Below are 16,996 nucleotides of genomic sequence, written 5' to 3'. Positions count from 1 at the left end.
CAAAATAGCATTTAATATTCTTCCACATTAAAGTAATTTAAAATGTGTAAATTCTCAAAAGCTCACATTGTTGTAAATCTTGTTTTCAGATGATGCAATATTTTGAAGGTGCTGAAATCTAATGAGGTTTTTAATCATTGTCAATCTATATTTTTGCTATCTAGAATGCAGCTGAAAAATATTAGCATTCTTTCCTGTTGACTAAAATTACTTTGGCATGACCTTTAACCTTTGGAGGCTACATATTTATAGGAGAAAATATTGGATTCCTCTGTCTGCAGAAATGTTTGCAGTGATTTAAATGAAGATGGGAACTTGCTACATTTATTTATATTCTACTATTGCAGATGGTATTTTGGCAAGATAACCCGCCGAGAATCTGAACGATTACTGCTCAATCCAGAGAATCCCCGAGGGACTTTTTTGGCAAGAGAGAGTGAGACCACAAAAGGTAATAATCACTGGAAAAGCAAAGGATGCTTACGGGGAGAATGTATTAGAAATTCAATCTTCTATTTCAATGGAGACAATAGAATTCTCTCTCTGCCTGTAGAAATATGTTTCCCAAACTTCTAATGGTTAAACCACACTCTTCACCTACCCTCCACTATATTCAAACTGGGGATTATCTCTCATTCACCCTAAATATTGGCAATTTCTCAGTGGTCATGGGCTGTAATTAACATTTTAAATGCAAGAACTCAGCATGGATGTGTCAACATCATACACACTGGGGGGCTCGCAGTTTTCTGTTGTTTTCTAGAGATGAGGAAGAACTTGGATTCTTTATCTTTTAAGACCTGTGTTAATGTCTGTGTCTGTGTTACACATTTTGCAGCTCCCAGAACTTCCTGTTATTTCAAAGCAGAAAATATAAAAAGGGGTATTTTATATATTTTCAGATTGCAGTAACTAGAATTGAAGAAGCCCTGAAGTATGAGGCAAAGGAACCCCATGAATGGGTTCTCTGTTAGGTTTCTGTTGATGCCATTTGTCTGAGGCAATGAAAAGCAATTATCTGCATAGTTAATATGGGTTACCCTAATTTAAGATGATAAACTATTGCAACTGAGGGAAGTTAGCCCCCCAGAAGGAAATATTAAAAAGGAAAATATATTTTTCCTTAAGGATTTTTTTAAAAAGTATTTTTTGAAAAGCAGAAACCAAACCTGGCCCCAAATTTCTTTGCCTCAAGCAAGAGCTAGCCTCATAGAAATGCAGATATAAGACCATTAGGAAGTTGGAGCCAGGGAACTCAAGACAAAGAAACTCTTAAGAGTCATTAGCCCAGCCCCAGAGAAGCAGGAGATGACTTTTGGGATATAATCGGACTAACCCATTGCCATCAAATATACCGTAGAGGCACACCTAAACTCAGGTCAGAATACGTGACACAGGAAATAGCCTCAAAGTTCAGGACACAGGAACAGGAAACTTCCAAACAAAAGACTAGAGGGGGTATAAAAATCTACTACACCATGTGCTCAGCCCTTCTCTGCTCTTTCCTGAAGAACCATCTTTCTGCTTCTTCAATAAACTGTAACCTTCTTCCCAAAGCAGTTGCCATGTTTGCTTATTTATTCCCGGCTTGGATGAACCAGGATGAAGACTTTACTTCTAACACAACCATGTAAATAATGGTTAAACTTGTTTTTAAAAGTAGGCAGTAGTAGTGTAGAGGAAGATTTCAGACTTGGGGTCTTGGAGCATGTATTGTCTCTCCAAGGGTTTTCTTTTCTTGCCTGATATACAGTATAATGGCAAGCAATAATCACAAGAGGTATGCCGTCTCTTATGTTAATAGCATACTTATTGTCCCTGTTTGTCCATTCTCTCTATACAGTACATACAGTTGATTCTGTCAAGGGGACTGCATCTTCTCTATCTCCCTCTTGTATACTAGTGTGAAGGGTGGAGAACTGGATGGGATTTAAATGTAAACAGAGACTTTAGTCCTGTACTTCTCTTTTTTTTAAAAAAAAAAAAAACATACTGTAGAAACTAGGTCACTGGATGGGGAAATAGCTGGGTAACTAATAGCAACAGGAAACTCTGGTTTCTCTTTCTATCCTGCCAAGGAGCTGTTGTTTGTTACATTTATGGAACAAATGTAGAGTTTGTATTTGTGAGTAAAAGAACAGCAACAAACAATGTATATATACCAACCAGAAAATCTACACAAGCACAGAGTTGATTTAGCGTTATCCCTATATTGCATTTTTTAAAATAGTAAAAAAAGCTAAAATTGCAAAGTTTGCGTGTATGTCATGCATATTCAGAGAAAAATAATAAAAGTGGCACAAATTTCAGACTGCTAGGAATCTCAGCTTTTGGTCTGAGTGTATTTTAAAGTCAAGTATTGTTTGTAACTGACGTTGACCTGGCACAAGAGTTCGTACAACATAGCATATTCAGACCATTCATTTGCCTGCCATTATTCATTTAAAGTGAGTTGGATCCAGACATGCTAGACATAGGACTCGAAATTATCCATAAGTGATTTGTCTCATAGATAAAAATAAAACATGTCTAACTTAGTCTGATTTTAATCCACTTTTGTTAGGCAAATTCCCAATGAAAATTATTCAAAATAATAAGATTAAACATCCATTTATAAAAGAGATCATAGACCATGAGTGTGAGTGTGACATGAATAAAAAGATTTGGGCCATTTTTAAAAAAATCTTCATAAATGCTAAAATAGCAATGTTAGAAATCTGTTTTCCTAAAAATTTCTGAGACCTTTACAGGAGTTTCTAAACATTTTCGTGTTAATCGTTTAGATTGTATCTTAATTGTATTAATTGTGGTCAAAGTGTTGCCCATGGCCAGATTTTGGGTTTGGGGTGAAGACACGTGTCATAGAGGAAACAAGGATCTAATTCAGAATTATATATGTTTTGAAAACATTTTGGAATCCTGATTTTTGTGTAATACCCTAAAACTGATACCATAGAGATATTAATAGAGGAGCACTTTTTCCATTTAATTGGAGCATTGAACTAACAGCAAAGGAGAATGCGGTTTTCCCTATAGATTTTTCTGCTTAAGAGTTGTAGCAAAGACCTGCCATCAAGGCCTCCTGTGTGAACCCCATACAAATTAGCTGGTGAGGTTTGACAGGATCAGAATGAAGACTGATTCATCTGCAGGCCATAATTAGAGCAGCCTGGGTTTCTTGGTTGCTTTCTTCAAATATGTCCCTTCTGTATTCCCCTTCCCCAGATCTTAAACCTGCTGTGAAGCTGCTATCCTGGTGACTGTAGCATCAGTATTTGCTTTTATATAAGTGGGATCAAGATGTTCTGCTTTGACAGATTTGCTTGTGTATGCATTCCGTATTTTCCCTATTCTAAAATACCATTGTGAAGTAGAATCAGCAGCTTGCATTGTAGAGCGACATGTAATATACATAAAACATATGACCTAATTGCATGTGTGCTTTGATATGAAGCATTCAGTTATTTGGAGAAGGAAGGAAGGAAGGAAGGAAGGAAGGAAGGAAGGAAGGAAGGAAGGAAGGAAGGAAGGAAGGAAGGAAGGAAATGCACACATACTTACACACAAAATATAGCCTTGTCATCTTGGGTTAATCAGTCTTAATAAATATTGATTGCAAATTATCTATAAGATTGTAGGCTTAAATAGCTCTCACTTTTTCTTTACAGGTGCCTACTGCCTCTCTGTCTCAGATTTTGACAATGCCAAGGGCCTCAATGTGAAGCACTACAAGATACGCAAACTGGACAATGGTGGCTTTTATATCACATCCCGTACACAATTCAGCAGTCTTCAGCAATTAGTTGCTTATTATTCCAGTAAGTGTCATTTCAGCTTCTATTGAGGGCTGGGTTCTCTGCAAAGATCTCTGTCCATGATACCTCAGAATAAGAAAAAGAGTGAATATGTTGGGAGTATATTTGAAAGACATCTCATCAAGTAATCAAGTATTAAATATGAAATGAACAATGAATGATTGCGTTGTTGGATCCAAATTTAATTGTTCTAATGCCTGACCATATATGGCTTTTCTACCTTTGAACTGTCACTGCAAACAATGTGAGATTTCTGTTCATCACTCTTGAAAAGAAAATATAGCATACATTTTGTGACTAATACAGTGATACACTGAATACTGTATATTCAATGTATAAACATTCCTCTGCTGACAAACAGGCTACGTTCCAAGATGCTATTCATAAGTCTACTTTATTCATAAATCCAAACAAACGTAAAAATCACTCTTGCACTTAATTCCAAACATTCACAATCATTACAATAAACCCCACACATAGTCACTACACAACTAAACGACGAGCAGTATACATGAGAATCAGCGACCAGTATGCGAGCGGAAATCAGAAGAAGGCAGAAAGAGTTAGTTATGGCCTACCTTTGCCCAACTTCCAAGAGTTACAGACAGGTTTATTTCTGTGGGTGAAAGTTCATAACTCAAAAGTTTGCAAGTAGAGTAATGACTATACCACCATATTAATAGTCCTCATTTAGTGACTGCCTTATTTAGAGACTTTACAGTTACAACAGTGACCAGTCTGCAGTCAGTAAAGCAAAGGAAAATTGAAATAAGATCATAATATTTTGATGTTTCACAACCGCTTCATTTAATGGCCAAGCTGCTGGTTTCAACTGTGGTTATTAAATGAGGACAACCTATAGGAGATATTCAATCAGAGGTACCTAAGCTGCTCTGAACTGGGGCTCATTTGTTTGCCAAATACTTTATATTGAAACATGAAGTAGAGTAAATATTATAATTCCAGTCAAGTAATGAAAACTTAAAATGGAGATTCAGGCTGGTCTAAAATAAGTAGGTGTTCTTCCATTTTGTAACTGATTTTATTCTTTCATAGAACATGCAGATGGTTTGTGCCACCGTCTTACCAATGTTTGCCCAACCAGCAAGCCTCAGACACAGGGCTTGGCAAAAGATGCTTGGGAAATCCCCCGGGAATCTTTGCGACTAGAGGTCAAACTTGGACAAGGCTGCTTTGGAGAAGTCTGGATGGGTAAGAATTTTCAAGAATGATCATTTTATCTGATGAACAGTGCATTTCTGAAAATGTATTTTCAGGCATGGAAAAATACTTAGAGCAAGCTTTTCACTTTTGACTATCCTATGACTTGGGAGGTGATTGTTGATTTGCTAAGGAATCAGTTGCATTGTTTTATGACTTGCTATAGCAAAAGGTGTAAGGTCAGTTATAACAGCTGTTTTAATAGTATGATATCAGCTGGTGAACTTGCACCAAAAGAATGTGGAATCAGCAGACCCTAAATCTGGTAACTTACATGTTTTAATATCTGAAGAGATTGGTACCTGACAAACTAAGCTTGTACAAGTCATGCTTCTTGTTGAGAAAGCTAATTCTGTTTCTTCTCCAGGGACCTGGAATGGTACCACCAGGGTGGCAATCAAGACTCTAAAGCCTGGGACAATGTCTCCAGAAGCATTTCTACAGGAGGCTCAGGTTATGAAGAAACTGCGCCATGAAAAGCTGGTGCAGCTGTATGCTGTGGTTTCAGAAGAGCCAATTTACATTGTAACAGAGTACATGTGCAAAGGTGCTTACATGTGCTACTATCTGTTCTTCCTATTTCTCAATATGCTTTCTTCTCCTTCCAACTGAAATAGGAAAACACAGACAGAGGAGACATCTGAAACTGGAAGGAAAATATACCGTTGCCTAGCTATATTTATAATTTCTGTGTAACTGGATACAATAGCATGTGAAACATGAAGCTGACTGCTAAAAATGCATTTACACAACTAAAGATGTAGTGTTGTAATTTGGGGCTGAATGAATTCATACACTGCTTAGCAAGCACTGAAGGAACTGTGTGATTGCTTATCACATAGGTAGTTTACGATTCAGTTCTTGCTTAACATGTCACAATAAAACTCAAAATTACACTCCAATTTACATGTGTGGCTAAGTGATAATAATGAAGGGTTTTAGAAAGTTTAATGGTTTCGTGATTTCCCCCTATTTGAATTCCTGACAACTTTCTATTCTACTGTAGGGAGCCTCCTGGATTTTTTGAAGGGAGAGATGGGCAAGTATCTGAGACTGCCCCAGCTGGTGGACATGGCTGCACAGGTGAGTATAAAAGACTTTGCTGCAGATTACTTAGTGCCTCTTTTTCACATCTATACCATGACTCAGCATTTGGGAGGTAGCTCCTGAACTGGTATAGAAAGCAATCTCCTGTTTCCTATATTCTTTCTATTTGATTATGGACATGAGGAGCTCATCCACAAATATGTGAATAAAAATATAGAGCACTCTGCTTGGAATCACCATATTTGGGACATCCCTTGTGAACAGCTTCCTGAACATTAAGATCTGCTGTTAGCAAGAATTTTTCTTTGTCTCCCACCATGAGAAGTAATACATTACTGTTATTTATTTATTAAATTTGTTTGCTGCCATTTCATTGCAATGGATGGTGTGGATCTCAGTGATAGGAGTTTTAATACACTGGATTTGCTGGACCTATGTTGTTGTTTTGTGTAGTTTTAATTGATTGCATGTTATCTAAGATTTATTTATATAAAATGAAATATAACCATTTTAATAAATGCATTCACATCTGAAGATTTTTCTTGTAATTTGAAGTGAATCAGGCCAGGGAAAAATATATGTTGGCTGCATTTAAATAATATAACCTGCTTATTGAATTAATCCATTTTTTAAAATTTTGCAGAATATATTGAATTACAGATTAATCATATAGCTTGGGCATGTGCATCAGATCAAATCACAAAGAAGTATTAACATTAATTAAGCTTTATTGTTGTGTAAATGTAGTTATATAACTTTAACTGACTTAAATACGTATCTTCTGCAAACAATCACAAAGTTCTGAGTGCTTCTAAGTAAGCTATTTACTCTGCAGCAGACGCCTCAGTCATTTTTTAAAAAAATGGTGGTCAGCCTCATCATTAACTATTACATAGTCTGTGTCCTACGCTGATATTTTAAGATCACCATCATAACAAGACTTTACTACACAAATGACTGTAACCCAGAATTTCCCTTGGTGTGAAGTGAATAAGGCTTGTTGATTTGACTAATGCTTTAAGGAGTAAAATCTGCAGAACAAAATTATTGTCAAGCTGCCTCAGACTTCAATTTGCCTTTGGAATGATGTTAGATTGCTTCTGGCATGGCCTACGTGGAAAGGATGAACTACGTTCACAGAGATCTCCGAGCTGCCAACATCCTTGTGGGGGAGAACCTGGTGTGCAAAGTAGCTGACTTTGGACTGGCACGACTGATTGAGGACAATGAATACACAGCAAGACAAGGTATGATCACTCTTTAATCTGTTTAGGTAAAAAATAACTTCTGAAGAATTGCTGTTTCAGAGAGAAGAAGATAGTATCAATAGGATGCAGACATTCTCTCACTCAGCAGAGAATGTTTTCCCGAGAATAAGGCCCACCCAGAAAATAAGCCCTAACCTGATTTTTTTGGCGTGTTCCTAATATAAGCCCTACCCCAAAAATAAGCCCGGGGGGATGGGGTAGGCATGGCCAGCACAGGAGACAGAGAGCATGCAGGGGCTGATGATATGCAGCAGCAGCCACAGTCCATGCAGCTCAGGTAAATTCGAGTGTGGAGACAGAGGCAGGAGGTAGACAGGTGATCTGGACATGCTGCGCGGTCGTCTCGCTTGTGGGAGGCTTGTGCGGTGGCACAGCCAACAGGTGGAAGCAGAGGCACGGGGGGAGGCAGGTGATCCCAACATGCTGCCCACTCCATTCCACCATCTCTTGGCTTGTTCGCAGCCGTGCCGGGGCAGGTGGTCATGTTGCCCATTGGGATCGCCTGCCTCTCCCTCCATGTCTCTGCCTCTGCTGCTGCCGTTGCCACTGTGAGAGCTTCCCACGAGTCAGATGGCCGTGCAGCATGTCCAGATCACCTTCCTTCCCCCTCTGCCTTTACCTGCTGCCAATGCCACCGTGTGAGCCTCCCACAAGCCAGGCAGCTGTGCAGCACATCCAGATCGCCTGCCTTCTCCCTGTGCCTCTGCCTCCGCCTGTTGCCAGTGCTGCCATGTGAGCATCCCATGAGCCAGGCAGCTGCACAGCAAATTCAGATTGCCTGCTTCCCCCCTCCATGCCCCTGCCTGTTGCCGGTGCCGCTGTGCAAGCCTCCCATGAATCTCCCGCAAGTGAGATGACCACGCAATGCGTCCGGATCATCTGCTTTCTTCTGCCTCCACGCTCGGACTTACCTGCACTACATGGGCACACCATCAGCCCCCATGTGCTCGCCACCTCCTGTGCTAGTCACGCCCACCTCCAGGCTTATTTTGGGGGTAGGGCTTATATTAGGAACACACTAAAAATTCAGGCTAGGGCTTATTTTCTGAGTGGGTCTTATTTTTGGAGAAATACCGCAGTATATGCTGAGCAAGAGAATGCCTGCATCCTACTGATACTACCTACTTCCTCTCCATCTGCTGCCAGTGCTGCTGTGCAATCCTCCCATGAGCCAGACGGTTGCGCAGCACATCCGGATCGCCTGCCTCCCCCCCACCTCTGCCTTCATGCTTGGATTTACCTGTGCTGTGCCAAGGGGCCAGTGATCTCTGGCTGCTGCTGGACACTGTCGCTGCCTTTTGTGCATGTGCTGGGGGGGGGAGCGCCCAGCCAGGCTGATCACCCTGATACCATGTTTCCCCCAAAATAAGCCCTTGTGCATCTTTTGGTGCAAAAAAAAAAAAAAAATGTATGACCAAGTCTTATTTTCAGAGAAACATGGTAGTAAGAGATTTATTTGCCAACAAGATATATAATTAGGTATGTTTCAAATTACTATTGCATTGTTTACAGCTGATGAATGATAAAAAAGTAGTTGATAGACATAGCAGCACATGTGAATGTAATTCTCTCCACTTGTTCCCTCTTTTCGTGGTCCCTAGACAAGAACACCTGAATAAGAGTTTTCAATCTTTTTATGTACATTCCTGTTTCCGTGCTTAGGTGCTAAATTTCCCATCAAATGGACTGCCCCAGAAGCTGCTCTGTATGGTCGGTTCACTATCAAGTCAGATGTTTGGTCCTTTGGAATACTCTTGACAGAACTTGCCACCAAAGGCCGAGTGCCGTATCCCGGTAAGTGTGTGTTCACTTTTGATATAGGTGCCAAGAGCTTCAAAAACAGCTGTAGGGAACTCTCTCTATCTACTATGATTTCCATGGGATAAAAATCTAATGAAGGAATACACTGTGAAGAAAGCCAGATAATTCATGAAAGAGGAGGCTAGAGTGTGATTGGCCATACTTAGCTATTGGTTCAGACTACACTTTTTTCCCTTTGAAAGGGGGGTCCTACTACTTACCATAAGTGATGAAGGCCAATCTATCTGAAAACAGGCAGTGGCAACTAAACCTCATCTCACCAGCTCTTCATCTCTCCCAATGCTGGATGGATTATTACCAGGCCAAAACACTTGTCAGAGTGCCAATCTGGCCTATCTAGAGCCCTGAATGTCCTTGTCAGGCATTTGCTTTTTCTATGGCACAACTAATCAAGCTGGAAGTCTCTGAACTGAAATGGAGTTTTGGGTAATATTGTTCTTCAGGGTTTTCATTCTGGCATGATGTCATGCCTTCCCGTAAGCCATTCTTGAAGGTCAGTCCGTAAAGGAAGCTTCTGAGCTTGACTTCCAGTCTTACTAAGCTTAAACTCAGGTTCTACAGTGCAAGCCCTCCTTCTTAAGATACAGCACAGCTTTCTAGATCCTTAGATGGAAAAATGAGAGAAGAAGCTATGTCATAACATTTTTTTTTGAACCTTTAAAATCGTCTTGGCAGCTTTTACCAAAGCTCTGATTTATAAAGATGTATCCAGAGCATGAGAGGGGAAAAAATCCCCATGCTCTGCAATGTCTGGATTTGTTTTAAAAGAAATATAGCAGAGTCAGTTAGGAAGGTTAAATGTAATACATTATTCTGCATTAACTAAAATACTAAGATGTTGCTGACTTCATATATTATAAAGTATTTGTCAATATTCACCCTTTTTTAAATTAGATTTTGATTTCTTTTCTTGGGTAACTTTTCAGTGTGTTGTTGTTCCCCTTTATTCAGTAAGCCAATTTTGACAAAAACTGAAACTCACAGTTTAAAGATTACCATGTTATCCACCTACAGACTTTGCAATTCCCTGCCTGCACATATTTTTCAGTTTTAACAAATGAAAGGAATTGTAGAATTTGGATTCTTGCAGAGTTCTTTAAGCAATAAAAATACTTAGGAAGCAGAACTCAGCATAGTGTGTGGATAGCTTTTGTAAGGGGATGTTGAAGATGGCTGCTGCTGCTGCTGCTTGATACCCAGTGTGATCTCTTAAACTAGGAGGCATTATTAGTTGGTGACTCACAGAATGTTTTCCTAGATTTTGAATGCAAAATCAAAGTCTACTTCAGAAAATATTATTGTGCCATGGTAACCTCTGAGGAAAGCTCTTCTTGAATAGTACTTAAGCAGTGGCTGGATAGCCATCTGTTCTGGATATGTTGGCATAGAGCAGAGAATTAGATAAGATGACTTTCTTGGCACTTCCAATTCTGTGCTTATTAGTTAAGAAGAATCATAGAAACGTAAAGTTGAAAGGGGCCTGTTTAGGGTAAAGCCCTGTTTAGGGTAAGGCTTTAATACAAATTGAAGCATTCTTGACAAATGTCTAGTTTCAGCTTGGACACACCCAATAAGGGGAACATATCACTTCTCTGTAATCATTACTGAAATGTTTATACCATTGGAAAGAGCTCACATAATTAGCAATGCCTGTGTATATTTTGATTGGAGAGTATACTATTTGATTCCAACAAAATAAAGAAGAACAAAATTATGAAACCAGAAACAATTTCAAGTATTTTCCCTTATATACTAGATACATTAAGAATCTCTCTCTTTCTTCTTCTTCTGTCTCTATCTTTCTCCATTTTTGTATCATAGGCATGGTGAATCGGGAAGTCCTAGATCAAGTGGAACGAGGCTATCGGATGCCCTGTCCACCAGAGTGCCCAGAATCTCTACACGATCTGATGTGCCAGTGCTGGAGAAAGGATCCTGAGGAAAGGCCAACCTTTGAATACCTCCAAGCTTTCCTGGAGGATTACTTCACATCAACAGAGCCCCAGTATCAGCCAGGCGAAAATCTATAGGTCTGAGGATTGGATCAGTTGCCAGAAGACTTTATGCTGCTCTAATGGCAAGTGTGCTCTAGAGAGGAACTTTTGAGTCATATTAGGACTCCTATTGGAGTACTAGCCAGGGTGTTTTTGTCATTCTGACAAGTTGCCCTTCTTTTTAAGGATTGCACCAATTACTTTATCATACAAATGTAGTTAATGAAAGCCTTGATGGATTGTGAGTGAACAAAGTCTCATTTCAATTTGAAGTTGGTTGTAGTACAGAAGAGGAGTTTCAGGAACACCCAAACTTTCTGCAAAAGAAAAGATCAAGTAGGAGCAAGGATCCTACTCCTGAAGGTCACTTATTTTCAGGATTGTGTCCTCCATAAAAACCACTCTTGACTATGATTAGAAGAAATTGCCATCAGGACAATCCTGCATTTGATGCAGGACCATCCTGCATCAAAGCACTTGAGTCATTTCTGATTGAATTCTGATGATAAAGAGGTATGCCTTTCAGACCGTCGTGGCTTTTGTTCTTCTTTATGGACAAAACCAGCACAATTTCCCTACTCGTATTCAAATGTCTGGATCAAGGCTGACTGAATCCAAGGAAGAAAAAATGTAGCTCGCTTATATTGTGGACACTGCACATTTCGTGTGTTTGTAATCCTCTCCTTTTTATTTTTATTTGACACCATTTTCTTCTGTGCCACTGTCTATCCAGTCTTGTCCTGTTCGTGAGGTGCCCTTGCCAATCTTAGCCATATAATAGGTTGAACTGGATGTATTTGGTTTGTTTAGAAAATGTGTTGTTCTTTGCCTTCTGGCTGTAAATGAAGTAAAGGACATTCTTGGGGAAACTACCCAGCATTTGTACCCAACATATAATATCATAAAGCAAATAATGATCCCCAAATTGTTCAGGACAGTGAGCTAGATCTTGGACTGGAGGCTTGTCTTCCCATCTAGCCCTTTAATTCAGTAGATAGCTGAAGATTATCAATTTCTTCAGCCTGTAAAAAAAATCCTTCTTTCCTCTACCCATACTAAACTGCTACGCTGTTAATGCCAGTCTTCTGCCTAGGAGATATTAGTCTTTCACATAGCATTCTATAAATTCTTTAAGCACACACTTAGGTCACATCACTGCCTTTTAATTTTAACCCAGTCTGGGATTCCTCAGTGCCTTGGAAGCATAATACTGCAGCAGGAAGTGGCCTGTTGTATTTACTATCTAGTATTATAATCATGGTGTAATAACTGCTTCAATGGCCATCCACTTTTTTTGCCATGATGTATGATTGAGCAACCTGCACTGGAAGAACAAAAGTAAAAATACTCAAATAAATGATTTAGCAAATCTTTGGCCTCTGTATGAAGATATAATGATGGTGCTTGGTAGAAGTCATTTGGTAGCTAGCTCCACAATTTGATAATGTAGGTAATATACCCAGAAGGACCTGTACACTGGCATACTGGTCCAAGCCAATTGTCTGGACCAATATGTCATCCCAAGCTATTTTTTTTAACCACTGGGAAAAATAAATAGAATCTCTTATATTTACTGTGAAAATAGCCGGGAAGGTTTTAAACACTAACACACATCTCTGTACACACACTCTCTCACACACATATATTTATATATACACACAACGGGATGTTCCTTTGCTCATTAGAAAAAATACAGTACACATAACTGCATTTACTTATAGTGTGGCCATAAGACTCTTTGCTTGTGGATATTCACACCTTACTAGACCCTTTTTTTGCTAATTTGTTACTTTCCATGACCCCGTAAAGACAGCAGTTTGCATCCATGTAACAAGATGTAGCTTACATTTAGATTTGTGCATACACAGTAGAAATTGACTTACATCTTTGTTATAGGCTTATTCCATCCTATTCAAAAAAAGGATAGGCAGCAAACTGAACATGGCCACTATTTATAAACCAAGTGTCATAGTGATTTTGCTCAATGACATTTACCAAGAGGAGAAAAATGAACGGAGTTCCACTTGGCTTGCTACACCATGCCTGTTATATTTGCCAAGAAATCTGCATCCCGAAACAGATATAAGAACAACAGCTGGTAAGACTAGCCTGAGACACTGTCTGGGAGCAGGCAGATATGTTCAGTCCCAGTAGCATTAGGGCAAACCAAACAGTGCATTCTAGATTCATATTACATGACTTTTCTGTAGGTTAGGCTATGGCCTTAAGCTGAGGCTGAAGAAATGTTTTAAAATACAAGTTGACTACTATCTTAAACAAGAAAAATTTCATCAGTGGAATGTGGACCTCTCCATGTTTTTCCTCAAAGACGTTCTTACACTGGAACTAGAAACCTAGATTTATAGAAAAAAATATTGATGGGAGAGACTTAAAGTCTCTTTTGAAGCCGACATAGCAAGACTCACACTTAGCTGTCCACATTGGCAGAATCAGATGAGAAGCAACTTTGTGTAAGCAATATTTATATTGGTTATCACTAGACTAGACTGGACTAACAATTTTTTCCTTCATGAAACTTGTGAGTCATATATATTGTATTGCTGATCTCATTCTCTAGAATGAGTGTTTTGACAGCTGAGATCCCAAGCCTACAGTCCAAGAAACAGCTCCTTTCCTATGGAGACCAGAAATTAGAGGTGGCTTTGGGGCAGCCTTTGGAAACCTAGTTGGCAATGCATACAATTTTAAGTGAGAAAAATGCAAAGAAAGCCAGTCCAGCCATCTTTACTAATGTGTCTAGCTGAGTCCAGTGAAGATCTCTGCAAAGAATTAAATCCAAGGAGTAACAGCAATCCAAGCCATATGTAAACATATCTGCCTTTTGTTGCAACAATTTTGTTGCCAGTATGGTACAAAAAACTCTTTTGCAGTGCACCAGCTTTGTCTTACTGGGAGAATTTCTTACCAGCTGTAAGATAGCCCTCTTTTGTATATAATCCTTGAGTCAACCAAGCAAGTGGTACTTGGTGACTTTGGATGTCAGCTTAAGTGCATGTTTTATTTCCAAAATAAGAAGAATGTTTGTTACAATTGTATTTAGCTGGAAATTATTATCAGCCGGCCATCACTTGATCTTATTTTTCCATGTCTAACTTTTTGATGTTATCTGATGTGCCAAAAACAAACAAACAACAACAACCCTCCAACAGCAAAAACTTTTTTATTCCATGATGAACTAGCCTTCATGATTAATTTATGTCAAAACAAAGAAAGTACTTCCAAAAGTTTATATGTTGTTTGCTCTAGTCAAGTAGATACCTGACTTGTTTCTTCTTCCATTCTTGTTGATGTCATCTTGTATGTTAGAATGATATGGTGTCTTGCGGGGGGGGGGGTTGTTGTTGGTAGTATTTGTTTAGAACGGTCCAAAGTTGAGATCTCATACCTCTGCCTTATGCAGAGAAGTGTGTCTTTCTCACAATTATATATTTAGAACATAGAACCTCTATCAGTGCTTCAGTTAATATTCCCAAAGTTTATTTCGTTTTCCAAGAAATTATTTTCATCAGAGAACTACAGAGCATAGTTGAAAAAGCACCAAAAATGATTTGAATTGGTGACCAGGTTTCACATGCTTCGTCTTAACTCAAAACTGCTCTTTTTAGGAAAAGGGATCTGAGACAAGGTATAATTCCTATAATTTGCACAAGCTCTTTCCCCAAATAGTTCAAATTCAAGTTTTTTCTGACATTGAGGATGTCAATATCCTTTTTAGACAATAGAGCCAAATCTGTTTATTATGCCAAGCATGTCTATGTACCTCAGGACCTCAAAATAATAATTGACTGCAGCAATAGGTATAGACTTTAGCAATGGCTTCTCATGGGTAGAACAATGGGAGGGGCCCATGACTGTTCTCTTAGTTACATGCCAAAATGCCTATCTCCTGCAGAATGAAACTCCTATTTGCATTGTGTTGAGAACAGGGTACAATTTGCTTTCTTTAGTATGACCAGGGTATGATGCTGTGTCAAACGATCAAAACTCTTTCTTGCCTTTGTTAGTAATATGCCTTGCCTATTTTTTTCTATTTGTACTTGCAAATTCCATTATTTTTCCTGCTCCTTTTTGAAATCTCTGATTGATCGATGGGGCATTCTTGTACAATCTCTCATCAAATGAGAAAGCAGTTTAATCAGGAATGGAGACTGTGCCTTTCCACATCTCTAAACTTTTTGATTTCTTTCTTTCTCCTTCCAAACAGAACACATCTTGCTTTGTACCTCCTTCCATCGCTGGGACCAGAATGACTTTCTGACTTTAGCCATTTTTTTCAGAATTCCAATGTGCTGAAATAAATCCTAATTACCATTTTCCTTTGTTAAAACAAAATTGTTCAATCTAAAACACTAGCTATGTATTACAAGGCAGTTTGCTTAAAACCTTATCTGGTGTCTAGTTCTCTACATTCAGGATTGGTTGGGAAGTCAGTTATTCCTAGCAACTCCTACCTACTGTCTGAGAATTAACTTCATAAAATCTTTGTTACATTTCCTCATGTATAATACTGCAGTTAAAAAAAAAGTAGAGCATTTCGTTTGTGAGCAGGACTTGCATTTGTGTCTTCATGTTGTACGTTCTGGGGTTGGGTGGGCATATTTAGTAAAAGATGGAGCAATTGTTTTAAAGGGGATAATCCTTCTTTCCAAGGAAATCCCATTTGTGTTAATATTGCTATGTAATTAAATTTGGAGATGAGCCTTTTTTGCCAATAAGGAACAAGAGTACTGCTTTTTCATCAATACCTTTTGTATACCATACTTGATTAAAGTCTGCCATCACAGAGAAATAGCTTCTTAACAAATGCAAAATGGAGCACATATCAATTTCTGAAAACTTTTACTGTGGGAGCTAAAACCAACGTGTGCATATATGACTGTGTACATGTATAGATACTAATGTGTAAAAATGACCATTTTCCAAATATGTACCGTACATTTTTTAAAAAGTCAAGATTTAGGTCAGTTTAAAATTGCAGATTTCTTTCCTGATTTTGGTGTAGCAATAATGATGATGAATACTAATTTAAATGAACACCATGTTTAGTTTCTTTTCTTTTTTATTAAGGGCAAATTTTTGAAAGAAAGAAATGGCTGATGGTTCCCTTTTGTAAAATCATCACTTCCTTTATTCATGCATGATGTAGTCTTTGACCCAGAGGCAAGAAACCAGATCCCCACAGTAAGGATCAGAGCCTGGCTGACCTCTGCAATTAATTCATGAACTGAAGAAAGTATTAAACAAACTTCTTGTGTTGGCTTTGTCATTCCTTATTCATTTTGCTTTGAGAATGCCCATCAGAAAGGAATCTCAGAATGGGCTCTGCTGTTGTATGAAGTTTAAACTCATCTGACTATGGATTTTTTTTGCTATTATATTTTTTTATGGAAACACACACATTTTGTAAAATCTCAGTTACTATGCAGAGAATGTGATGATCTCTCTCTCCTGCCCTTGCCTTTTTGGTGTCTGAAATCTAACTCCTTTTTAAAAATAAAATGTTTTGAAATATTAAAACTCCTAAATGTAGGAAGGTGAAAGTCCTCTTTTAATTCAGTGGCATACTTTTATTTCTTTTTCACACAACATAAAAACATAGTTTTGTTGAATAAAGGTACATGGCGCCACTTAGAAATGCAGACCACAAGTTCTAGTATAGTAATCCCGTATACCTGTGGGAGGGAGGGATGTCTCAGACATATTTTTTTTATAATTAGACAGCAGCCATATTTTGATAAATTCACTATTTTAGTATGTAGCATGATAGCAATAGCAATTAGATATATATACTGCTTCATAGTGCTTTACA

At 38.5% G+C, this 16,996-nt stretch overlaps 1 protein-coding gene across 7 annotated transcripts in view; it reads left to right on the top strand.

Moving 5' to 3' along the window:
* SRC (SRC proto-oncogene, non-receptor tyrosine kinase) overlaps window positions 1-16,707 on the top strand; it is a 93,754-nt gene extending 77,047 nt beyond the window's left edge. For all 7 annotated transcript variants that reach the window (XM_039351341.1, XM_039351344.1, XM_039351340.1 and 4 more), the window contains 8 exons: window positions 348-451; window positions 3,669-3,818; window positions 4,872-5,027; window positions 5,404-5,583; window positions 6,043-6,119; window positions 7,177-7,330; window positions 9,014-9,145; window positions 10,994-16,707. In XM_039351341.1, coding sequence (XP_039207275.1) covers window positions 348-451; window positions 3,669-3,818; window positions 4,872-5,027; window positions 5,404-5,583; window positions 6,043-6,119; window positions 7,177-7,330; window positions 9,014-9,145; window positions 10,994-11,202 — 1,162 coding nt within the window. In that variant the 3' untranslated portion in view covers window positions 11,203-16,707. The remainder of the gene's footprint in view (window positions 1-347; window positions 452-3,668; window positions 3,819-4,871; window positions 5,028-5,403; window positions 5,584-6,042; window positions 6,120-7,176; window positions 7,331-9,013; window positions 9,146-10,993) is intronic.
* The last annotated feature ends 289 nt before the right edge of the window (window positions 16,708-16,996 follow it).

This window comes from Crotalus tigris, unplaced genomic scaffold (genome assembly GCF_016545835.1).
Source record: "Crotalus tigris isolate CLP2741 ecotype Arizona unplaced genomic scaffold, ASM1654583v1 scf7180000018371.15429387391:27106975, whole genome shotgun sequence".
Classification (NCBI taxonomy): domain Eukaryota; kingdom Metazoa; phylum Chordata; class Lepidosauria; order Squamata; family Viperidae; genus Crotalus; species Crotalus tigris.
Note: the sequence above shows the minus strand (reverse complement) of the source record. Positions and strands in the feature narration are given on the sequence as shown.